The sequence below is a fragment of the Drosophila sechellia genome, chromosome 3R (assembly GCF_004382195.2).
Source record: "Drosophila sechellia strain sech25 chromosome 3R, ASM438219v1, whole genome shotgun sequence".
NCBI lineage: Eukaryota > Metazoa > Arthropoda > Insecta > Diptera > Drosophilidae > Drosophila > Drosophila sechellia.
The window spans coordinates 19716947-19739283 of record NC_045952.1 but is presented as its reverse complement, the minus strand read 5'-3'; the positions used below and the strand labels follow the sequence as shown (position 1 = coordinate 19739283).

The 22337-nt window shown below is 43.8% G+C and overlaps 8 protein-coding genes and 3 non-coding genes across 13 annotated transcripts; 5 read left to right on the top strand and 6 right to left on the bottom strand.

Annotated features, from left to right (window-relative positions):
- The first annotated feature begins 229 nt into the window (after positions 1 to 229).
- LOC6607234 (peroxisomal N(1)-acetyl-spermine/spermidine oxidase) lies at positions 230 to 3858 on the top strand. The gene is made up of 5 exons (XM_002031979.2): positions 230 to 843; positions 1527 to 1932; positions 1992 to 2766; positions 2829 to 2949; positions 3008 to 3858. Exons 1-5 carry the CDS (start codon positions 577 to 579, stop codon positions 3188 to 3190), a joined length of 1752 nt encoding a protein of 583 aa, XP_002032015.1. The 5' UTR covers positions 230 to 576; the 3' UTR covers positions 3191 to 3858.
- A 101-nt stretch (positions 3859 to 3959) lies between these two features.
- On the top strand, positions 3960 to 9715 carry LOC6607230 (transketolase-like protein 2). Of its 2 annotated transcripts, none has more exons than XM_032722024.1 (4): positions 3960 to 4085; positions 5613 to 6012; positions 7687 to 9285; positions 9355 to 9715. In XM_032722024.1, the coding sequence occupies exons 2-4, from the start codon at positions 5909 to 5911 to the stop codon at positions 9530 to 9532; spliced, it is 1881 nt and encodes a 626-aa protein (XP_032577915.1). In that variant the 5' UTR covers positions 3960 to 4085; positions 5613 to 5908; the 3' UTR covers positions 9533 to 9715. The 2 variants fall into 2 exon arrangements, with proteins under 2 accessions (XP_032577915.1, XP_032577914.1); XM_032722023.1 differs by having other exon boundaries at positions 4019 to 4108.
- On the bottom strand, positions 4188 to 4280 carry Trnay-gua. The gene is made up of 2 exons: positions 4244 to 4280; positions 4188 to 4223 (listed from the first exon to the last, which is right to left on the bottom strand). It is a non-coding gene; the product is annotated as a tRNA-Tyr (tRNA).
- Trnay-gua lies at positions 4717 to 4811 on the bottom strand. The gene is made up of 2 exons: positions 4775 to 4811; positions 4717 to 4752 (listed from the first exon to the last, which is right to left on the bottom strand). It is a non-coding gene; the product is annotated as a tRNA-Tyr (tRNA).
- Positions 5172 to 5265, bottom strand: Trnay-gua. The gene is made up of 2 exons: positions 5229 to 5265; positions 5172 to 5207 (listed from the first exon to the last, which is right to left on the bottom strand). It is a non-coding gene; the product is annotated as a tRNA-Tyr (tRNA).
- A 347-nt stretch (positions 9716 to 10062) lies between the features above and the next one.
- On the top strand, positions 10063 to 11161 carry LOC6607229 (39S ribosomal protein L19, mitochondrial). The gene is made up of 2 exons (XM_002031977.2): positions 10063 to 10204; positions 10257 to 11161. The coding sequence occupies exons 1-2, from the start codon at positions 10141 to 10143 to the stop codon at positions 11111 to 11113; spliced, it is 921 nt and encodes a 306-aa protein (XP_002032013.2). The 5' UTR covers positions 10063 to 10140; the 3' UTR covers positions 11114 to 11161.
- A 70-nt stretch (positions 11162 to 11231) lies between these two features.
- On the bottom strand, positions 11232 to 12551 carry LOC6607228 (protein unc-50 homolog). Its single transcript, XM_002031976.2, has 3 exons — positions 12126 to 12551; positions 11525 to 11884; positions 11232 to 11470 (listed from the first exon to the last, which is right to left on the bottom strand). Exons 1-3 carry the CDS (start codon positions 12454 to 12456, stop codon positions 11334 to 11336), a joined length of 828 nt encoding a protein of 275 aa, XP_002032012.1. The 5' UTR covers positions 12457 to 12551; the 3' UTR covers positions 11232 to 11333.
- A 350-nt stretch (positions 12552 to 12901) lies between these two features.
- LOC6607226 (cysteine-rich DPF motif domain-containing protein 1) lies at positions 12902 to 14892 on the top strand. Its single transcript, XM_002031974.2, has 2 exons — positions 12902 to 12991; positions 14212 to 14892. The coding sequence occupies exon 2, from the start codon at positions 14224 to 14226 to the stop codon at positions 14686 to 14688; it is 465 nt and encodes a 154-aa protein (XP_002032010.1). The 5' UTR covers positions 12902 to 12991; positions 14212 to 14223; the 3' UTR covers positions 14689 to 14892.
- On the top strand, positions 12905 to 14175 carry LOC6607227 (putative transferase CAF17 homolog, mitochondrial). 2 transcript variants are annotated; one of them, XM_032722039.1, is made up of 2 exons: positions 12905 to 12991; positions 13040 to 14175. In XM_032722039.1, the coding sequence occupies exon 2, from the start codon at positions 13040 to 13042 to the stop codon at positions 14099 to 14101; it is 1062 nt and encodes a 353-aa protein (XP_032577930.1). In that variant the 5' UTR covers positions 12905 to 12991; the 3' UTR covers positions 14102 to 14175. The 2 variants fall into 2 exon arrangements, with proteins under 2 accessions (XP_032577930.1, XP_002032011.1); XM_002031975.2 differs by having other exon boundaries at positions 12906 to 12991; positions 13057 to 14175.
- On the bottom strand, positions 14880 to 15961 carry LOC6607225. Its single transcript, XM_032722040.1, has 3 exons — positions 15881 to 15961; positions 15791 to 15816; positions 14880 to 15734 (listed from the first exon to the last, which is right to left on the bottom strand). Exons 1-3 carry the CDS (start codon positions 15939 to 15941, stop codon positions 14880 to 14882), a joined length of 942 nt encoding a protein of 313 aa, XP_032577931.1. The 5' UTR covers positions 15942 to 15961.
- Positions 15962 to 20778: 4817 nt separating this feature from the next.
- LOC116801377 lies at positions 20779 to 20919 on the bottom strand. The gene has a single exon (XM_032720260.1). The coding sequence runs from the start codon at positions 20917 to 20919 to the stop codon at positions 20779 to 20781; it is 141 nt and encodes a 46-aa protein (XP_032576151.1).
- Positions 20920 to 22337: the final 1418 nt, after the last annotated feature.

Genomic DNA, 22337 nt, shown 5'->3' with positions numbered 1-22337 from the left:
TAAAGTGTTGATTTAATTTTAAATGTTTATACGCCCTGGATGTGCAAGCTACTAAAGTTTTATTATATTTGATGGGTGTTTAATAAAATGAACATCTTTATATTGCTATTCCAACATATATTGAAATCAAAAGTTTCATAATATCACAGATATTGATGTATCGATACATTTAGTGCTGTAAAATGACAGCTGGCTTGTTTACATTTATAAGCTTCAAGTCTGGCAACACTGCGACCAGCAGCTGTCGTACAACTTTTCCATATTACTTTCAATTAAAATACGTTTTTCTCAAAGAAGCGTTTATCAAACTCCCATACACAAAAGTAAAACTATTAGGACACAATGTATACCGTAAAAAAAAGGATATTTACAACCCAACCGAACAGCTGTTCGCTGCTACCGCCCCCAACCCATAAACCTGCTGTCAAATAAACGTCAAAACAGTCGCGCGACTCGCCAAGCGAAAAAACCTGCAGAAAAAGTGAAATGAGGCGTGAAAGAGACTAGAACAATAACAAATAAACACCGGGTATCCGCAATTAAGTCGCTTATGTACATAGAAGCCAAAGTGTAGCAATGGGCGACAAGGAGAAGCCCGTAACACCCGCTCCCTCGCCCACGGAGGAGGGTATGGCCAATATTGGGTCCGCTGGAGCCGGGGATCAGCCGCATACTTCAGGGAATAATACCAACGTTAAGATCGTGATCATTGGAGCCGGAATGGCTGGCCTATCGGCTGCAAATCACCTTTTGCAAAACGGCTGTGACGATTTCCTTATTCTGGAGGCACGGGGCCGGGTGGGCGGACGCATTGTGTCCATACCGCTCAGCAATAATCAGAAGGTACCATTTGTTATATAACCCCCTCAAGTCCAAGAACCAAAACAAGCCACCATAGACGACCATATGGCATTAAAGGGAAAACACTTGCAACTCGGAAAAACCACGAGCATGTTGTAACACATTCTTCGCCCCAGTTGATTATAGATTTTTCCAAGCACTGCGCAGTCGGTCAGCTGTTCACGTTTTTCATTAAAGCTATTTTTAAACATGTTCCTGTTCCCTATTTGCCTATTGTTAGCTTCATTTGTTACATATGCTTACATGGGGGTAATTAATGTAATTGCATCTGTCGTGAAGATTACTTACGATTTTCATTCCGTTCGTTAGCATAGTTTTGACCGGATTGGCGGCACTTTATCAAGGAATTTGTTATACAACTTTCTTCGGCAACGTTTGGCAGATTAGATAGGGGTTTTTCGAATTAAGCCAATGATGACGTATCTAGTGCAATGCCCTGAAAAACTCACGGGTTTGCGGGCTAACGATCACGTAGTCTTAGCTGTGGGACCGAAAAATGTATTATTTTTCCGGTTTTCCACATTGTGTTTCACTTCACATGCACTAATTACGCCCCAAAATAATCTAATATAGGTCAGTTCTTATCTTTTTATTACTAGAAAGTTAAATGTTAAGCTTTGCCTACTTATCTTAGATGTACCTATTTAAACACTTCTACTTTGCAGATTGAACTTGGCGCTAACTGGATACACGGCGTCCTGGGCAATCCCATCTTCGAACTGGCCGTGCAACATGGTCTAGTCAGCGTGGTTAACGTACCGAAACCGCACAAGGTGGTGGCCACCACGGAGGACGGCCACCAGGTGCCCTTTAACATACTTCAGGAGATCTACGAGGCGTACGTCTGCTTTCTGAGGCGGTGCGATGAGTATTTCCTGTGCCAGTACAGCCCGCCGCCGGATATACACAGCGTGGGAGAGCACATTAACTATGAGATCGAAATCTATCTGAGCGGGGTGCAGGATCCAAAGGAAAAACGCCTCAAGCAATCGATTTTTAACTGCCTGCTCAAGCGAGAGACCTGCATTACCGGCTGCAACAACATGGACGAGGTGGATCTCCTCGAACTTGGTAAGGCTAAGTTAAAAATAAACGCAAAAGTATATACAATATCATATAATTAATTTTAGGCAGCTACACCGAGCTACAAGGAGGCAATATAGTGTTGCCAACTGGTTATAGCTCTATTCTGCGACCGCTGGGTGCTCAGATACCCAAGCAGTCCATCCTGACCAAATGCCCGGTGAAGAAAATCCACTGGAAGCGGAAAAAGACCTTCACTGGACTGGAGACAGTCGACGAGAACTCGGAGGACGAGCACTCGGACGATTCTGAACGAACGGTGACGGAAGTGCCGACGGGGGAAGTTCGTGGCGCCTCCGTGGAGTCCAACACCAGCAGCAATTGTGATTATCCTGCAGGCAACGTGCGCATAGATTGCGAGGACGGTCGAGTGTTCCATGCAGCCCATGTGATATGCACCATACCGCTAGGCGTACTGAAAAACACCCATCGCACTCTCTTCGATCCTGTGCTGCCGCAGTACAAGCAGGAGTCCATCGAGAATCTCATGTTCGGCACCGTGGACAAGATCTTCTTGGAGTACGAACGGCCGTTCCTCAGTGCCGATATATCAGAGATTATGCTTTTATGGGACGACGATAAGCGGGATATGAACAGCTCCGAGGAGGAGCTGGCCAGCGAAGCGTATCTCAGCAAGAATTGGTTCAAAAAGATATATTCGTTTGCCAAGGTGACGGACACGCTGCTCTTGGGCTGGGTTTCCGGCCTGGAGGCGGAGTACATGGAGAAGCTCGACCATGAGGCAGTGGCGGAAAAGTGTACGGAAATACTTAGGAACTTTCTGCAGGATCCTTACGTGCCCAAGCCAAAGCGATGTGTTTGGTAAGGCCAATAAACATTATTTGGTTCAGAATGTTGTATATTAACAAAAGATCTGTTTGTAGCACCAGTTGGAAGTCGCAAGACTTCACCGGTGGGGCATACACCTCAATACCGGTGGGCGCAACTCAGGAGGACATCGAGAACCTCGCCCAGCCCCTCTATGCCACGCCTCAGGCCATGAAGGTCGGTTCTACAAGCTTGATTCTCCTGCACTTTTACTTATTTTAATATATTTCCCCAGCCCGCCATAGTCTTTGCCGGAGAGCACACCCATTCCAGTTTCTACTCTACCGTACACGGCGCCTATTTGAGCGGACGGACGGCAGCGCAGCATTTGCTGGCGAGCGATGAGCCGGACGAAATCATCATGGAGTCGGACGGCAGTGATCTGAGCGCCTGGATACAGGGCATTGCCCTGGACTGAGTCTAAGCTAATCAACGACCACTCATCAATTTTGTATTATAATTTATTAACGTTTTTTGTACACTCTTTAAACGCTTTTTAGCTAGTGATATTTAATTTGTCCGATTGTAATTTATTTTGCTAGCGTCGATTTAACTCATTTTTGTACATTTGTTTTATTTAGTTGATGCAATTATTTTGTAATTTATTTGGAACCCGCTTGTACATTAGTATAAATAAAAGTTACGAATAAGCTGAGCTGATCAATGTGCTGCCAACTCGAACAGACCGTGCACCCGCAGCAGCTTTCACTGTACTTGGACGAAAAGTGTGCACAAAGACATAATGTTGTTTAGACCTAATTACCGATTAGCAACCATAAGTGTATGAATACAAATATATTGCCTATTTTTATAAATTCGTATTTAACGTAGAAAAGGTTGCACCTAAAGGTTGACACTAAGACGGTCGAACAATGAGTGCAACTAATGTATATTTGAAAGTAACTATTGTTAACGTTAACTATTTTGCTAACTAAATTATGCATTGGTTGACTCTTTAAGGCGGAAAAGCAAAAGTTGATATTCATAGGGCCGTTCAAACACTTGGATCTTCATATTTATTTGTATTTGTGACAAAAATATCGACTTGTACGCATAAATGAATAAAAGAACACGCTAAATTATTGAATGAAAATGTATAATTTGAAATAGTAAAACACAAGTAGAAGAAATTATTGATTTTTTAACGATGGGGAGAAATTGATCAGTACTATAAAAATCAAGTTGTGCTTTTGATTTTAGGCCAACAAAAGTCTATAATTCAAAACATACATATCCCAAATTATTTGAAAATCTTTCGAATTGCGCTCGTAAATTTTTTGTGGATACATTTACTCGAACTTAGCGGAGGTGTGGTAAGAAAGCTATTAAGGATAAGGTAGGTAGAAATGAAATGTATTAATTAACCTGAATTCAAGAATGCATTCAAAATGTCATGTAAAAAATTTGACAAAAAATCCTTCGAGCCGGATTTGAACCAGCGACCTATGGATTTCTATTGCATGTTTTCCAACTACAGTCCACCGCTCTACCAACTGAGCTATCGAAGGGGGCGTGCTGGGGTGTAGGTTAAACAACGGGTATCCGATTGACCGCGACTGTTCAATAAACTTTTGCTGGTAATCGGTTAAATTAATGCGTATTTTAGCATTTAATGAATTGAGGCCACGGACTGTTTATGACATGTCGTTCAAATACTTTTCCTTTTGATTGTTGCCAAGCTAAAATTGAGTAATATATTGATGTACGTGTAAAGTAAGACATGGGCATTTTCACGTGTTTTTAAAATTAATATTCTTTAAATTAATATTCATTTTATATAATATTGATATTTAAAATCTATTTAATTAATAACATGTCCTTTTATAAAATGTCTTTTGCATCTACATGTTTTTAATACCATCCTATTTTAGATATTTCTTACCTTAAAAACTGTTAAAAAATTAATTCTAAAACTAATTGGAAATTTTACAAAATTACAAAAAATCCTTCGAGCCGGATTTGAACCAGCGACCTATGGATATCTATTTGCACGTTTTTCCAACTACAGTCCACCGCTCTACCAACTGAGCTATCGAAGGTTGAGTTCATACTTGGCCAATGTTCGTTTTATGCATGCGCACAAACGAAATGCACCATGAATGGTTATTTATTTTTGGTTTTTACTTATTTAGGTCAAACAAAATTGATCAACTTTCTCTATTCAGTACATTCCAAGCTTAAAAGCCCAGGCGCTTTCCACAAACTACATATGAATGTATATCGCCAATTTATTTCTTCTTAATCAGCACAAAGTTATATTATGAATGGCTGTAGATGTATTAAATTAAATGTTGCACTATAAAATATATAAAAATATTATGAATGTCTCTAGATGCATCAAGTTAAATTAAATTTTGCACTAAAAAATAAATAATAAAAAAAATATTTACGTCTTCCGATCCTTCGAGCCGGATTTGAACCAGCGACCTATGGATTTCTATTGCATATTTTTCCAACTACAGTCCACCGCTCTACCAACTGAGCTATCGAAGGTTAAATTCATTTGCGGCTAATTCGCCTTTTGTTCATGAGCGAGTTGCGGAAAGTAACAAAAAGAGAGGGAACTTCTCTTAAACACCGCTGCTCTTTTATACTCGCCGCCAAAAAAATAGGCCCAACAATTCTTATGTAAACTTATATTAAATACTAAAGCATTCTAAATCATAATTAAAAAATATTTAAGCACAACTTTTCATGGCTCCATTTTGGGCCAAACTTGTGCATGTAGTTAGAAAGACAGCAATACACTTAACTAGTTATCCACCCGCAGCTGTACACAGATAAGGGGGTGGAGTGCGAGCAAAGCTGCCATACTAATACATATATCCATCTCGTTCCAGCGCCGACGATAGACGATACCGATACTTTGCGAGTCCGCTCCCAAGATTGAGCCCCCACAGCGTAAAAGCGACCAAAGTGCCGGCGACGAGAGCAGTTCGTTCCCAGAAGCCGGCAGCAGTGGTCCGTTGATAACTCCGACTCCAGCTACTTATCCACCACGTCGATACTCTTGTCTGTCTATTGCAAACATAGAGGAGTCACCCTTTGGCTAACGAATCCGAAACTCTCGAGTGTTGTTGTGCAACATATCAAAAACCGCATTTGTTCGGATCCAATTCACATTCGCATTTCAAAGATGTCGTACCACAAGCCCGAAGCTAAGACCGTCCAGGATCTGAAAGATCTGGCCCAGAAGCTGCGAATTCACTCCATCAACGCCACCCAGGCCTCCAAATCGGGGTAAGTTTATGAATTACTGAAAGTCCATAAGCAAATTAAAGTGTGCACATTTATATTTGTGTGTGTAGCTACGAATTTTAAAAGTTGTGCACCTTGCACTTGTTGCTTCAAAGGTGACCCCCTCCATTTCAAGGGTGGGTGCGAAAAAGTTTTTGAGGGGGTTAAATACATGTGTTTTGCAACATTACAAATGAAAATAAAACAAAAACAGTTACGCATATAGTTATGCATCTATGTATGTATGTATGTGAAAAGTGAAATATAGGGAGACCGGTTACTTTAGTGACCCCTCCTAAGATTCAGTTTCCAAGCCACGTGTTTTCCAGTAGCTTTAGTGAATTTGCGAATTTGTTGTCCTGCTTGCGTGCTCAGTGATAAGCCGCGTTCACCTACCTTAAATTGTGAGCTAATAATTTTTGACCTTAGACAACCTTGAAAAGTTAGCTTTTTTCTCTTACTGGCTTTAATTTCTTTTGCTTTTGTTTTGTGCGTGGCGTTCAAAACGCCGAAAACACATATATGAGGTACAAACAAACATACTTAGATATAAAACAGCGGCATTCAATATACGTATGTACATACATATGTACAAGTGTTGGAAAGCACAGCTTGTGACGGGAATGGAATTGGATTGAGAGGGATGGGAATAGTAATGGAATGATCCCCTACACTTGAGATTTACGACCTTATGGCTTTTATGTAATTATATCTCGAATAGACGCGATCAAATTATTACTGCAACAGTAAATAAAAAAGTTAGTATGCTGATAAGGAAAACACTTTTATCGCCTCCATTAGTTTTTCCATTCTGTTTCGTTTTTTTTTCGTGACGGTTCACGATAAGATCTTGCCTGCTCTGTTTGCTCTAAATGTGACCTCTGCCGACGAGATAAGCCGGGTTTGGTTACTCACTGGCCACGATATGACCGATTAGAGGTGACCAGCTCAAGTGTGTTCCCCGCATGATAATCGAAAATCACTGAAAACTGATAAAATAAGCGCGCCGGGTCACTGCTAACACTCCGTATCACCTTCAATAGTTCTTGATATGGCTGCAGGAAACGGGGACGCACTTGGGAACTATCTAGAAGCACGTGCGTCCACAAAGATCGCCATGCAACACAATCGTGTAAGCCAAGAATCTGGTTTTTAAGGCTATTGTTTAGGTTTTTTGGGGATCAGAAAAGTTCAAGGTCCAGAAACCGGTGAGGAATTGCGATGGATTTCTATTCACATCGCGACAAACAGACAAATCACACCATATAAATATATACATATGTACGCGAGCCCCCCTTTTTGTCTGGGGTTGCGTGTTTTTTTGCGGTTGGAGTTGTGCCAGATCTGCACTTCACAGCAGATTTTTTTGGAACACGATCGCATGGGAACACTGAATTCTGAGAATGGATCTTATCTTATTTATACATTGCAATTGGATACTCCAGAAATCTTCATTTGAAATTCGAAAAGGGGAGGGGGGGGGGGGGGGGGGGGCTTTAAAGAAAAGCTTTAATAGATAATTGGATCTACTTTTCCTTTGTTGATCGGCCTTCACTTACCCACGATAAGGTCGACTTCTAATTTATTAGGCACATACCTCAACCTTAACCTAGAACTACATACAAACACAATGCTTTGTCACAATCTAACATTTTGCCTACTTTTCCCTCTTTATAGCCATCCCACATCATGTGCCTCGATCGCCGAGATCATGTCTGTGCTGTTCTTCCAGCAGCTGCGCCTGAACCTGAAGCACCCGCGCGATCCCTCCAGCGATCGCTTCATCCTGTCCAAGGGACACGCCGCTCCCATTCTGTATGCCGCATGGGCTGAGGCTGGTCTCTTCCCCATCGCGGATCTGAACAACCTGCGCAAGATCGACAGCGACCTCGAGGGTCACCCGACGCCTCGTCTGAACTTCATCGATGTGGGCACTGGATCCCTGGGACAGGGTGTCGCCGTCGGCGCTGGCATGGCCTATGTGGGCAAGAACTTCGACAAGGCCGACTACCGCACCTACGTTGTGGTGGGTGATGGTGAGTCCGCTGAGGGTTCCATCTGGGAGTCGCTGCACTTTGCCGGCCACTACAAACTGGACAACCTGTGCGTGATCTTCGATGTGAACCGCTTGGGCCAGTCGGAGGCCACCTCCCTGCAGCATAAGCTGGATGTTTACCGGGATCGTCTGGAGGCCTTCGGCTTCAACGCCGTCGTTGTCGATGGTCACGATGTTGAGGAGTTGAGCAAGGCTTTCCATTGTGCTGCAATCACCAAGAACAAGCCCACCGCCATCATTGCAAAGACGTTCAAGGGCAGGGACTTCCCCAACATCGAGGATTTGGACAACTGGCACGGCAAGCCACTGGGCGACAAGGCCGCCGAAGTGGTGAAGCATCTGGAGGGACTGATTGTCAACAAGAACGTCAAGCTGGCCCCCAAGCCGGTGCCCAAGACTGGAGCTGCTCCCGAAGTGGACATCAACAACATTAAGTTGAGCTCGCCACCATCCTACAAGCTGGGTGATTCCATTGCCACCCGTTTGGCCTATGGAACAGCTCTGGCCAAGATTGGCCAGAACAACCAGCGTGTGGTTGCCCTGGACGGAGACACCAAGAACTCAACTTTCTCCGACAAGCTGAAGAACCTCGACCCGCAGCGCTACATTGAGTGCTTCATCGCTGAGCAGAATCTTGTGGGAGTGGCCGTTGGAGCCGCCTGCCGTCGCCGCACTGTGGCCTTTGTGTCCACCTTTGCCACCTTCTTCACCCGTGCCTTCGATCAGATTCGTATGGGCGCCATCTCGCAGACAAACGTTAACTTTGTCGGCTCCCACTGCGGCTGCAGCATCGGTGAGGATGGTCCCTCGCAGATGGGTCTGGAGGACATTGCCATGTTCCGCACCATTCCGGGCAGCACCATCTTCTATCCCTCCGATGCGGTGAGCACGGAGCGTGCCGTCGAACTGGCCGCCAACACCAAGGGTGTCTGCTTCATCCGTACGTCCCGTCCCAACACCTGCGTGATCTACGACAACGAGGAACCCTTCACCATTGGCCGCGGCAAGGTGGTGCGCCAAAAGAGCTCCGACGAGGTGCTCCTGATCGGAGCTGGAATCACTTTGTACGAGTGCCTGGCTGCCGCCGATCAGCTGGAGAAGAACTGCATCACCGTCCGTGTGATCGATCCCTTCACCGTGAAGCCCTTGGACGCCGAGCTGATCATCGAGCACGGCAAGCAGTGCGGAGGACGCGTGGTCGTCGTGGAGGATCACTACCAGTAAGTGTTCTTTGCAGTCTTTCTATGTCACTCCTTTCCTAACTCGGAATTTATTTGTCTTTTTTATAGGCAAGGAGGTCTGGGTGAAGCTGTGCTGAGTGCCCTGGCTGGCGAGCGCAACTTTGTGGTCAAGCACTTGTACGTGCCCACCGTGCCACGTTCGGGTCCTCCGTCGGTCCTCATTGATATGTTCGGCATCTCCGCCCGTCATGTCGTCAACGCCGTTAACGAGATCCTCAAGGATTAGGGTACCAGACTCAAACAGTCGTCATCTGGCTACATTCATTTACCGCCTACAGGAAATTCCCCAGTTACAACTTACTACCAATACTACCCCAACCATTCCCTCTAAGATTGTTAATTACTTCATTGATTTGAACCTTTCATCATGGAAATAAAATATCTTTAATAAAACTATAGTTAAGCCGAAGTATATTACTTATTTTTCTAAAATTCATGTTAAACATGTCATTTAAATGGCTGGACGATTTCTTTGCCATTGGTTGCGTAGGATTTGCTTTTGGGTTGCTTTGCTTTTGTTTGGGGTTTACTTTGATTTTGCTTTTTGCTATGTGCTTGCTGTTGATTTGGCATAGATACCAATACCCAAAAATAAAAAATTATAAATTATAATTTGTTTAAATTTACTGCAATACTGCAATATTTTTTAATATACAAATTGTTATATTTTGTTAATAAATAAATGAGCTTAAAACTGACAAGTTGGCAGTTCCCTTCCAATTAGAAAAGGCTATCGATAACTCTGCTATTGCTATCGGTGCTGCCAGCTGATTATAGTGCGGCATGATTATCTAAACATCATTTTGTTTCAGCGGATCCCAAAAACTATTCAAAATGAACTTAAGCACAAGAGTTATGCTGAATAGATTGACGCAGCAGTGTGCCTACAAGCGGATTGGTAAGGAGAGACTTTTTATATTGTGCAACACATTCAGGAAACGTATTTTCAGTGACCTTCTCCACCAAAACTGCGGAACATGTAATTGAAAATAAGGAGGAACAGAAAAAAGCGGCTCCGCCAACCACGCCGACTCCGCCAGTGAACCGGAAGCCAATCATTCCGGCAAATTATCGGTTTGTTTACCCAGAATTCCTGCCCGATCCGAAGGTGGAGTGGCGCAACCTCGTCCGCGAGAAGCTGGAGCGACTGGACATGCTGGATCGTCGCAAACAGATCGATCTGCCCGAGTTCTACGTTGGATCTGTGCTTGCGGTGACCAGTTCGGATCCCCATGCCGCTGGCAAAACCAGTCGATTTGTGGGCATCTGTATTAATAGGGATCGCTGTGGACTGCGCGCCCGTTTCATCCTACGCAACGTGATCGATCATCAGGGCATGGAGGTGGTATACGAGCTGTACGATCCTACAATCCTGAAGATTGAGGTGTTGCGGCTGGAGAAGCGATTGGATGACAGTCTCTTCTACCTGAGGGACGCTCTTCCGGAGTACAGTACTTTTGATGAGAACATGGAGGCGGAACCGCTCGAGGAGGGTGCTCCGGTGCCGGTGAACGACATTAAGGTGATGCTCCGTCCGCGTCCATGGCTGGAGCGCTGGGAACGACAGAATCTGCGTGGTGTGGCCAACATCGATGAGTATCTAAAAGACAAGCATCGCCTGTCTTCGGCCAAGGTACAGAAACCATGGGAGAAGTACGACATGATGAAGGACTACCGCAGCTCGATTCCCGAGGAGGAGCAGACGGAGATCTTCGCCGAAGTGCACACGGAACTGCACGCCCTGGAGCTGCAGCGAAAACGCAACAAGCGCAAGCGCACTTTCATTAAGCCAAAGCAGCTGGCGTAATTGCATTTGTTGTCCATTTTATAGAATAAAAATATCGAGAAAATGTTATTTTATAGTTTTCCACTATTCTACTTTATAAAAATGGCTTATGTTCGAAAAATTACTGAGATAGCAATTATATGGTTTTGGATAACGCTAAATTAATTAGTTTATTAGTCATAATTGTAGTATAATGGCTCAGCAACTAAACGCAGAATAATTTACAACGCACATTGCATTACTAATATACGCGATACTTGTAGAAATTGACAAAGGATATCGTTGCGTTCCAACCAATAATTGTGACGACCAGAAACAGCAGAAAGATGATGGGCAGGGCGATGAGAATGATGCGGGTGTTTTTCAGATGGGGAATGCCTGCAGGAGCAAAACTTATTATTTCGAGAAATTGATTACAATTTAATAACTTACAATTGTATCCCAGAAATGTGATGTACACATAGTAGCCCATGCCCATCAACCAGAAGGTGTTGCCCAGAAATCGCGAGATGAACCACGTTTGGCTGATCAGCCAGTTGTAGAAGAACAGCTGGATGAAGTGCAGCAGCATCAGTGGCGGAAAGAAGGCATTTAGATGGACATCGAAGGCATAGCCCCACTCGATATCCGGCTCCAGGCTATTTGTGCGCAGATACCGATTCGTCACCGCCCAGAAGAACGAGGCTATTATGATGCCCACGAAAATACAGTCCACGAATACCACGTAGAAGATGAACGAGATGCTCTGCCAGAAGGACAGTCCCAGCACATACGCAAAGCCCAGGGAGGTGACTGTTAAAAGATAAATACATTACTAGTCGGCCTTTCCTTGATTGTTTCTATATAAGGCTGGAGTACAATAGTAATCTTATTGGGCACTGATGAAATTGGTTAACTTTTAGCTTTTAACTAGATATAAGCAGAAGAGAAGTTATGAGTGCCAAACTGTAGATATGGTACAAGATGACAACAGATAAAAATGGGATCTCCCTCCTCCCTTCGGGAGTGTGGATGCTTGGGCGTTAGAACTCACCACATAGGCAGACGACCAGGAGCACCAGAAAGGCCGGATCATCGCGGGCGAACTGTGACTTGGTCTGTTTCCGGTAGTTGAAGTTCCGGTACACCTTCTGGGGCGCCACAAAGAGGTAGAGCATCTGCCACAGGGCAAACTCGAAGTCCATTTGATTGAACTTGAGCAGACGTCGCAGGTATTTGTAGCTCTTCGTGGTCGCCGAGAGGCAGTCCCTCCGGTGGTTGGCGGGTGGCGGGAGTGGCGAATGGAGCCGCGAGGCACTCGAGTAGCCGGAAACCACCGACGGCGTCGGCGATTGTGTATACTTAACGTGGCTATATTGACTCATTTTGTTTTGTTTAAAACAAATTTCTTGTGTTTTCAGCAGAGTGGCTGCGCCCTCAGCGCCACGAAATACCGATTTTCCCCGTATAAAGTGCTAAAATAAGCCAAAGAAAACAAGATGATGTGGTGTCACGATAAGAAACAGCTGATTGGCGATGAGAGCGTGACCGAGTTTCGTGGCTAGAAACAATCGGTAAGTGCCACGAAAATAATACAGTAAACAATTCATTTAAATTTGCTGTATTATTAAAATTCTTTAAGAAAATAAAATTGTAAGCATGCAGACATATTTTTAAAGAATTTTATTGCATATGCAAGTGTGAGATATTCACGATAATCAACGATATTTATCTATTCCACCACAATTCGTGTCACGTAAAAGGAAATCCAATCGCTCATCTCCAAACGAACTGTCAATTCCAAATGTTATGAACCGGGTGCCAAAAAATCAGTTCCTTGCTCGACTTTGTTTTGAGTACCAAATTTAAGTTTCTGCTGCTAGATATATCGAATAATTTTAATCAAATTTCCTGCACAAGGTAAGAGCGATTTCCGTTGGCATTTCCAGTACCAATTGCAGGCAACAGATGCCTCCATTTTCCAGCATGAATCGTACGAATCCGTGGTTTCTGCGCGCTGTGCGCCATCACATACGTAATCTCCATGAGATGAGGATCCCATACGCCCGTCCGGTGGGCCCAAGTCAGCGCAATTTTACTTTGGAGCCGCTGGGAAATCGAGAACTCATCCGTGTCCACGGGGCCGAGGTGGTGCCATTTCTGCAGGGTCTGGCGACCAACGATGTGGCCCGGATTCAGTCGCCGGGGGGTCCTGCCTCAATGTACGCCCACTTTCTCAACAAGGCGGGCAGGCTGCTGTACGACACCATCTTGTACCGCACCAACAACCCGGAAACCATCCTTGTTGAGTGCGATCGGGAGGCTTCCTCGGACTTCCGACGCCACCTGCGCACCTATCGCGTTCGCAGGCGCATTGAGGTCGACAGTGTAGACGACGAGTATACCCCATGGGTGTTGTTTAACCTTAAGGACGCTTCGGAGGCTGTACCCAATCCACATCCAGATTTATTTGTGTCCCCCGACCCGAGGCTGCATGTCCTTGGCACTCGCATCCTGGCCCCCACTGACATGGACTGGTCCAAGCTGTCCAAATGTTTTACCGACTTCGGTACCGCCACAGCAGCCTCCTCCGACAATAGTTATCAACTGCTGCGCTACAAGCAAGGAGTGGGCGAGGGCTGCTCGGAACTGCCACCGGGCAAATGTTTTCCCCTCGAAGCCAATGCGGATTACCTGCATGGCGTGAGCTTCCACAAGGGCTGCTATGTGGGCCAGGAGCTAACAGCCCGCGTCCATCATTCGGGCGTGATCCGCAAGCGATACATGCCCATCCGGTTGACGGCCCCTATTGATGTGGGTTCCAGCCAGGACGTAACTTCTTTGGCTGGAGCGAAACTTGGACGCGTCTTTGGCTTTGCGCACAAGCATGGTGTAGCACTGCTGCGCATCGAGAAGGTTCTCAACGGCCGTCCGGAGTTGATGATCGATGGCGAGCGCTGCTATGTTGAACGTCCGGAATGGTGGCCGGAGGATTTGCCTGGAAAGCGTCGCATGGCGTTCGCTGAGTGACATACAAACTGATTTGACCAAATATTGTTATACTATTGTTATAAGTGTAGTAAATGTATATAGTCCTCGTATAAGTTGCACAGTCTTTGTTTTTTCTATTGGTCTTTTAGAAAATCTTAAACATGGATCCCGATGACGACCTCGTCCTGGAGAACGAGGCAGAGGAAATTGAGCGTTTACAGCTTCCCGAGGAGGTTAAAAAGCCCATTGATCCCGAGGAAGAGGATGAACGAGTAGCACGCATCGAATTCAACTGCTCTGGCTGTGAAATGCAGGAGATGGTCCATTATTTTGGACGGAAACCGCCCTTTGCTTTAGGAGTCGTCTACCCGGAGGACAATTACGTGATGCGAGATCCTTTCCAGCCACCTCCACCTCGTTGGCAGTCAAAGCCGGAATACTATATCGCAATGGGGACTAAGTGCTCCATCTGCTCCAAGACGGTGTGCAAGGATCCTGGCTGCAGTTTCTACTATACAGCCTCTTTTTGTTTGCCTTGTGGCAAGGAAGAACTAAAAAATTGGCCAGCTGAGGCCCAAGCTCGAATAAGAAAGCAAATGTCAGCCAGTCAGGGCAGGCAAACATAAATTAGTCTTTAAATATAAAAAAGTAGTATGTAAAAAATCTCTAAATAAGCACAGATATTGCTTTTGGCTAGAAAGGATACATTTTAAACTTTATTAAGTTCTGGAAACTAGCAACTCAATTGTATTGTTTTTAATATATGCTTCTTAGTGCTTAAATATTATATTAAAGTAAAATAAAACCAATCTAAAGTTTACAATGCTAAATCATTCATTGCAAAGAAAATTTTTCTTTGATTATTGAGGCAGGTCCTTACATAGTTCGTGGCGACCAAACTGTTGTGTTTTTTCTGCGTGGTTTCAAACATTGCGCGTCCCAATTCTTTTTTCAAGCGAATAAGATCGACCCTGCACGGATTTTTCTCATTCGGAATTTGTTTCTCGAATTCTGCAATTCGGTGTGCCAATGCTTTGTCCAAAATAGCGCGATCTTCGTCATATTTTTTGAATGCGGCTAATGCGTTCTTTTTAAATTGTTGCTCTTCGCTGTTTATGGCCAAAAAGAGGTTCCATATTTTATCGTCGAAGTCCCGATACGTTTTTTTTCCCCACGGACGTGTCCTGTATTTGGCCAAAACTTTCAGAATCTCTGTATCGTAGTTTTCGGGCCTGGCGGTCGATGAAGTTGGCGTGATGAAAATTTTTTGCACCTCAACATTTTCGCACTGTGGTCCCGGATTATGCAATATTTCCAATTTCATGAGGTTCGATTGACTGAAACTGCCAATGAGTTGCACCTGCTGATTGGCAAAAAAGACGCGACACATTGGCAAAAGATTTTCCATCTTCTGAAGCCTCTCCGCAACTTGTAGCTTCTTATAGATTTCCCTTTCGAGTTCGAGTCGAATTTGATTGTAAACTGTAAAGTCGGTGTAGATATCAATTTTGGTAGCTATTTCATACATGCTTAAGTTTAGAGCAACTAAAACCGTTTGGAAATTCTTTTCGAACTCTGCATTTTTTTCTATTAGATACGGTCTTTTGTGGAAAGTTGAATTTATCTCCTTCAGCAGGGCAGTGTACATTGCATCGGTCTTTGCCAGAGATTCCTTGGAAAAACCTTACATATTATATATGGCAATTAGAAATTGTATTAGAAACTAACCAGGTCTGAAATTTCTCCTTTTCCATCTTAAAAGAGAACCAAATTGTTTAACCATCTTCATAAACTTAGGTAGATATAGGATGTACTTACCAACTTCCTTAAGGAGAGTAGCTAAAACTACAATTCCAATTATTTGAGCACAGATCTTCATTGGTCTAACCTCTAGCAATGTTCAAGATCCACTGACAACTGGCTAAATTATTTAGAAATAAATTTGTGGTGTAAAATATAATTTAAATTGACACGAGTAATTCGTTTCGCGAGATTCAGTGTGAGTTCTCTTAAGTGACAGTGGTGCAATGAAAGTAGTTCTAGAAAAGTAGTATGATACTAATTCTAAATTTTTTTCTATAGCGCTGCAATAAATTAGGGTATTACATGTGTAAAAAGTATCAGACTGCGCCTAAAGTCGCGCAAAACATACGTTAAACACCCACAATTGAGGGTCGGTTCAATGGAATCCGATGGTTCCAGCTGCATGTCCTACAATTAAGGCATCATTCAAGGCATTTCCGTGCCAAGGAAACCCCTAGTCGATGATCAACGACGATATGCTAGATCAAAGGTCGTCTATGGGCAATTTATGGCACGGTGTCCAAGCAATTGCACAGAAAGACAAAAACAAAAAAAAACAATCTTTATCACATTTATTGCATGCCCCAGCTCTTCTGTCAACGATCCCGATGGCGAGGGACAAAGGGCAAGCGGGTGCCAAAATGGGAAAAGGTCAGAAGATGACCCGAAGGATGCGAGCGAAGGACACAAAAGGAGCAACGCGCGCGCTTCTCTCAACTCGCATCTTTGAGGTCGCCTTAGAGGTCAAGTTAGACCCGAATGCGGAAAACTCCTGGGGTTCTGAAATCAAAGGAAACTTACATATCTCAAAAGATATTCACTCAATCTGCAGCGATCTCAACTCAAAGTGAGTTGAGTTTTTAGATAGGGGTGGATTTATGTTTTATGAGGATCCAGCGAGCTAAAGATTTTCTCAATTTTGAGTAGCACTCTCTTTTACTCACTTTTTGAGTGGTAAAAAAAATCCACTTGGGCGATGGCCATCGATCCTTGTCCACGCAGGACATTTCCGGATTGCATTCAATTGTCATCCTGCAACAATTGCGCTTTTCTTTGGATTCTCCATTTGTTTGTCTTCTTCCGATTGCCTGTCACATTTTCTTGCTTCTATTGGTTTTTTAGCTCATGTTACCTTCTTTGTCCAACACCATTGTTTCAAAACTGAATACGGCCAGGATAAATGGCCAAAATTGGCCATCCCACCAGCAGCAGACGTCTCCTCTTTTGGCGCCCATAAAAATTAAACAAAAATTAAGCGCAAACATGAGAATTCTGTCACATAAATTGTAAGCCAGCCTGCACCTTGCCACCGACTATTTTTAGTCCTTGGGGCAGCTGTGTAGCATTCGTCCCTCCTTTATTACCCGACTTACAACAAAATTAGTCCATCTGCAACTGAGTTATGCGCTGCCGAGGCTGCCGCTTGATTAACACATGTCCTGGAAGATGCGGGCGTGGCAAACAAGCACCTACGACGCCAACCCAGATTCCCAATACCAATCCATGACCATGTCGGGTACGATGTTCAGTAGTCGCCGCCTATATGTTCGTGCTTCGTTTGTTGATGCTCTTAACTCATTCATTATGAATTGGAGGTGTTAAATGTGCCACATGTGTCATGTGCTGCTGCTGCTGCAGTATCATGTGTTCTCGATGGATGCAACCAAGAAAATATGAAAATATATCTTTTAATAACTTAAAATTAATATAAAAATATTTATTGCTTATGTACATCTTTTATTTACAACTTTTTTGAGTTAACAAAGGTGTATAAATTGCATGTGGTAAATTCGACATTATTCACCATTTTTCATGCATCATTCAAGGATACTTTTTCATTCGCTTCAGCTTTTCTCCGCTTTCCATTCACGCGACGACCTTTGGGAAGAAAGATGAATTGAGTATTTGTCAAATAGACGATGGTTACCCCCGACTTCCAAACCAAACGTTACACCCACCGGCAGGCATCAATGATTCATCATGCGCCGTACCAAATGCCACAAGATTGTGATCGTGGACGTGGGAAAATCATGGGAACAACAATCGTTACAAAACACTGAATCAATCATAAGACGCGCAAATCCTCAAGGAAATCGAACAATGGCGCGCAGATTGAAATCGGGATGAGATTCGGGTCGAAGGGCAAGGAATTGAGAGGGCGAAGGACGAAGGACTCGGGTCGCAGGGTGAGGCAATGTTGCGCGTGCGCAGCGCACGCTCCCCTTGAATGTTTACGCCATTACGCTCGGAAAATCAGGAGCCCAAGGAGCAGGCAAGGAAATGAGCCTATTATGATGCCTTGAGTCCCGACCCCCGACCCTTTGGGTGACCCCGATTTTTCCGAGACGTCGGTCCCGGAAAACACAAATCTTACGCGCCAACACGCGACATTCAGATTTTTTCGAACGGGTCGCTCGGCATTTGACTTTGTGTTGATCCCTTGGAGTCCTTTCCCTACTCCTTCCCCAACAAATGATTTTCTTATGTCTGCGCTCCTTTGGGATTTGAGGGTCGGAATTTGTTTGCTTTCCCGGGAAGCGAGAGCCCTCATTCAAATGAGTTGAGCTCCTTGGGCGATATTTGTGTTTAGTGTGATCTTTAGCAGCTTGACATCTGCCCTGGCTCCCGACTGGCGAGTTATGGAGTCATGCCCTAATTTCTGGTAGTTCTTGGTTAATTTTTCAGTCGGGGAAATTTGTAATGCTCCAAAGAAAGGGGGCTCCACATACCCTTTTAGCAGCTGCTGAAGTCATGTGAACTCCATCTTATGAGTGGCTTAAAAATAGTCATATTGACCAAATAAGTTGCAGGCTACTGAGATCCTGCTTGGATATAGAAATAATCCAAGTTCAAAGAAGAAAGTCCTTTCTCTCGACTCCTTAAGCTAAATGTCAGTTCGAATTTAACGCCAATTGCACGCCCCTGCAAAAGAAATCCGGATAAGAATGGATCTTAAGAGACGTGTATCAGAGCTGGCCCATCGGATGATCGGACTCTGATTTCATGGCTGTCCGCTTGGAGGGACCAATTAGCCCAGATAAAAAACATCACTTCTCCTAATCCTGTCGGCGTGTGATTGGCCTCAGAAATGGCAAAGCTGCAACAGAGAATGTATGAATGGACGGGACGCATGGTTGGATTGACTGGGAAATCTAGAATTCTGATTGAGCACTCAGATTGAGATCGCTGGCAATATGAAAATGTCACGCTTATCGCCAGGGAAACCTGATCGGACCGGGCCGATCTGTTGTGGTTTGGCGGAAAGGAAGCGAAGTTGATGCCTCACCCGGCAGTCCGATTTTGTCCTCATCATCGTCGCCTTTGACTGGAGTTCTCAATGCGGAATGTTTTTGTAGCCGTCGGCCGCTGGCTGTCAGTCAGCTGAGGGCAAACCGGATGGAACTCGAAAGTAATAACAATATACGCACATGTATCCTGTGCCAGGATATTGCCGTACACACGAAGAAATGAAAGTAAAGATATTAAATAAATAGAAGATAGCTCGTATAAAAGTAAATCTAAAATACTTATAACTTAAGAACTCTAATTATAATTTACTAGCTTATTATTTTTCCAGATTCTTGCTTATTTTTCTTCAAGTGCATTGAAAAGAGGGAAAGAGAAGTGAAAAGATTTGCCGAAGTCCCTAAATGAGATGCAGGCGTGTCTCGTGCCTCCCACTCCTCGAATATCCTTCTCAGGACCTCAACCACCTTTCGCCTCTACATATAGTATATACTCCGACTCCTACTCCTACTCCCACTTCGATCCTGACCGCGTGCGTGGCCATTGTCCTGACAGCCGCTATTTGAATGACATTTGAATTTTGTGCATTTCCATCCGCTCGCCGCTATTCAATTGTTGGGCTCTTCTATGTTCGGCAATCGACGAGTCCTGCGATCGCAGCCAGGATCAGCATTTGATGTGATGAATTCATTATGCGAACAATGGTGCAGTGATGCAGCCTGCAGCAGATGAGGGCCAAAGTATGCCAAGATATCTAGGAATTGCTTACTACTGATCCCTGAAAAGAGATAAATTGAATTCCATTAAGATTATTTATATTCGATTTTAAGCGTGCATACTAACTGCATCTACAATTTAGTAGTAATAAACAATTCATATGCAATAAAAACTTTTTTTAATATATAGTTAAATCCACATATAAGTTACCAAACATTAATGGTATATAAGATTATAATAACTCAATAAGGATTACAACTATGAATCCCCAGGCTGATAAAAAACACTCCCTATAAAAAAAATTCGACATTTCCCACAGCAAACCACGCCCCTCAAAAACTCCCCTTCCCCTTCAACTTCCGATAAAGTCAATTACATAATAATGGCTTCATTTCGAGCATCCGATACACCAATTACCATGTCAACTTTTTTGTTCTGCCCTTATTTTTTACCCTCCCCAAAAAAAAAAAAAAAGAACTCACCCCATATGCATATCGCAAGGATAAAAAAAAAGTGCCCTCCTGTTAAGTGGCGCTAAAAATCAAATTAAGGGTGTTTACCTAACGACTCCTCGATTACGGAACAGCCTAAAAAATATTGGAAGGGAGCAACAGGCGAGGGATCCGAGGATCCGGCGGGGAAACAATGAAAAAACGGAAGTTGTTTTCCCTTCCCTTTATTTTTTTTTTATGAAGTGTTGCCTTTTTATTGGTGGTTAATTTGAGAGCTCGTACTCGATGCTTGACGAGGGTAAAACCCCATGGCGATGATGAGGACGATGATGCAACAGGCGAGCGATAAAAAGATACAATGGCAAAAGGGTTCCGATGGATGATGTATGTATGTTTTATTTATTTTCGGAAAACACACACATTTGTGTTATTCATGTCGGATTGCCCAAAATGCGTTGAAAGGGTATAATCGCCAGTTGTCTGCGGCACGTTTCCTCGTCACTTTTTCAAGTTCAATGACAAAGATCTTGTGGTGCCACACGCCCAAAGAGCATCTAATCCCTTCGCGGTGATTGGCCCCGCGGAAAGACAAAAAGGGGGAAACGTCCTAGGGGGGCATCCGAAAATAAATGAATACATTTCGGGCACTTTTCAAAAGGGTGCACTCGCCTTGATTTCATTTTGTTTTTATTACGTCCTCCAAATTGCGTCGAAAGTCGATGAGAGGGGCTAGATTTTGGGGACACTTTTAAAAATAAAACCAACAAATGGTTATGAAGTGCGGCTGAGCACGAGGCATAAAATGGAGTTTGAGCCCGGGAAAAGGGTGAGTTTTCGTCACCAGGGAAAACTTCAAAATGGCGAAGGGAGCCAACGGGAAAGTTCATTGAAACCGAAGAGAGTGGAAAATTTCTAGAAGGCTTCTAAAACTACATTATTTCAATGTTTAATTTCTACTCTAATTGCTTGATACCAATACGAATTTTCTATATTTTTCAAATATAGAAATCAATCGGATATACATATTTCTACTTCAATGATCGATTAGTTATTTCTATAAATTTTGCCAAATAACATTTCCCTTTGAAATTATTAACTGAAAAGCAGCTGTTCCAATTAGCAACATTTGGAACCCACAGAGTAACCACCAAAAGTAAAACCAAATAATGGAAAAAGGGTTCACCATTGATGTTGAAATTTTAACACCTTTTATTCAGATGTTACTCCCTTGGTTTTTGCCAAGAGCAGAAATTATTGCAATTTTTCCGGAGAAAAGCAAGAGGGAAATCAGTGTTCCCCTCTTTTCCCGCAAAGCAAAACGACATCCTTTTTGTCAGCCACAATGACCAGCTGAAAAATGCAAGTAAACCCTTGGCAAATCGAAGCAGTAATTTTGCCTCTTCACTTTGCCAAATATGTAGTAGTCGCATACATCGAAAATTATTGATGGATGTCAGTTGAGCACCTGCAGGGAGAAAGGGGGAAATAAAGTTGGGCTAGGAGGGCAGCTGAAAACGAGAGTGAATCATGCAATTGCCAGATGTCCTTAATCGAGGACACAAGCCAACTGGGCGGAGGGAGGACTCTGGCCTGCCTAGAACTTGATTCCTCGGTGGACAAGTAACGGAAACTCGAGACCCATATCCGCCCATCTAGCATCCAAGTGCTGACAACTTGCATCGGGAGTATCGTTTAGCACCTGTAGACCGTTGATACTGCCCCCATAACCTGCGTCCTTCGTCCTGATACTGATACATCATCCTCGGGGTCTCCTAATTGCTCACATTACACTCCATCTCACCACAGCTGACATTTGCACTTCGAATCCTGCACAAAGGACCAATAAGTCGATTTAGCGAAACCAAATACAGTGGATTCCCAGATTCCGAATCTTTTCAAAGGCACAAAACAAACACATGTTGCTAAAAAAGTATCTCTTACAAAAAGAATAGTAGGAAAACCTTGCCTTACCTGTTTTTTATTCACATGTCGAGTTCATCCCTCACCCTCCCTCCCCATAAAGAAAAAAAGAATATCGATCCCTTGAAACTATTTGC

Bases quoted from the DNA above. Each gene is read 5' to 3' on its own strand.
- LOC6607227 (XM_032722039.1), top strand. From the start codon at position 13,040: ATGCCTCCATTTTCCAGCATGAATCGTACGAATCCGTGGTTTCTGCGC.
- LOC6607226 (XM_002031974.2), top strand. From the start codon at position 14,224: ATGGATCCCGATGACGACCTCGTCCTGGAGAACGAGGCAGAGGAAATT.
- LOC6607234 (XM_002031979.2), top strand. From the start codon at position 577: ATGGGCGACAAGGAGAAGCCCGTAACACCCGCTCCCTCGCCCACGGAG. The intron at 844-1,526 runs GTACCATTTGTT...TCTACTTTGCAG, and splicing joins CGCTCAGCAATAATCAGAAG to ATTGAACTTGGCGCTAACTG. The intron at 2,950-3,007 runs GTCGGTTCTACA...ATATTTCCCCAG, and splicing joins CCACGCCTCAGGCCATGAAG to CCCGCCATAGTCTTTGCCGG.
- LOC6607230 (XM_032722024.1), top strand. From the start codon at position 5,909: ATGTCGTACCACAAGCCCGAAGCTAAGACCGTCCAGGATCTGAAAGAT. The intron at 6,013-7,686 runs GTAAGTTTATGA...CCCTCTTTATAG, and splicing joins ACCCAGGCCTCCAAATCGGG to CCATCCCACATCATGTGCCT. The intron at 9,286-9,354 runs GTAAGTGTTCTT...TCTTTTTTATAG, and splicing joins GTCGTGGAGGATCACTACCA to GCAAGGAGGTCTGGGTGAAG.
- LOC6607229 (XM_002031977.2), top strand. From the start codon at position 10,141: ATGAACTTAAGCACAAGAGTTATGCTGAATAGATTGACGCAGCAGTGT. The intron at 10,205-10,256 runs GTAAGGAGAGAC...ACGTATTTTCAG, and splicing joins GTGTGCCTACAAGCGGATTG to TGACCTTCTCCACCAAAACT.
- LOC6607225 (XM_032722040.1), bottom strand. From the start codon at position 15,941: ATGAAGATCTGTGCTCAAATAATTGGAATTGTAGTTTTAGCTACTCTC. The intron at 15,817-15,880 runs GTAAGTACATCC...TTCTCTTTTAAG, and splicing joins TACTCTCCTTAAGGAAGTTG to ATGGAAAAGGAGAAATTTCA. The intron at 15,735-15,790 runs GTTAGTTTCTAA...GGTTTTTCCAAG, and splicing joins AAGGAGAAATTTCAGACCTG to GAATCTCTGGCAAAGACCGA.
- LOC116801377 (XM_032720260.1), bottom strand. From the start codon at position 20,919: ATGTATTCATTTATTTTCGGATGCCCCCCTAGGACGTTTCCCCCTTTT.
- LOC6607228 (XM_002031976.2), bottom strand. From the start codon at position 12,456: ATGAGTCAATATAGCCACGTTAAGTATACACAATCGCCGACGCCGTCG. The intron at 11,885-12,125 runs GTGAGTTCTAAC...ATCTTTTAACAG, and splicing joins CCTGGTCGTCTGCCTATGTG to TCACCTCCCTGGGCTTTGCG. The intron at 11,471-11,524 runs GTAAGTTATTAA...TTGCTCCTGCAG, and splicing joins CACATTTCTGGGATACAATT to GCATTCCCCATCTGAAAAAC.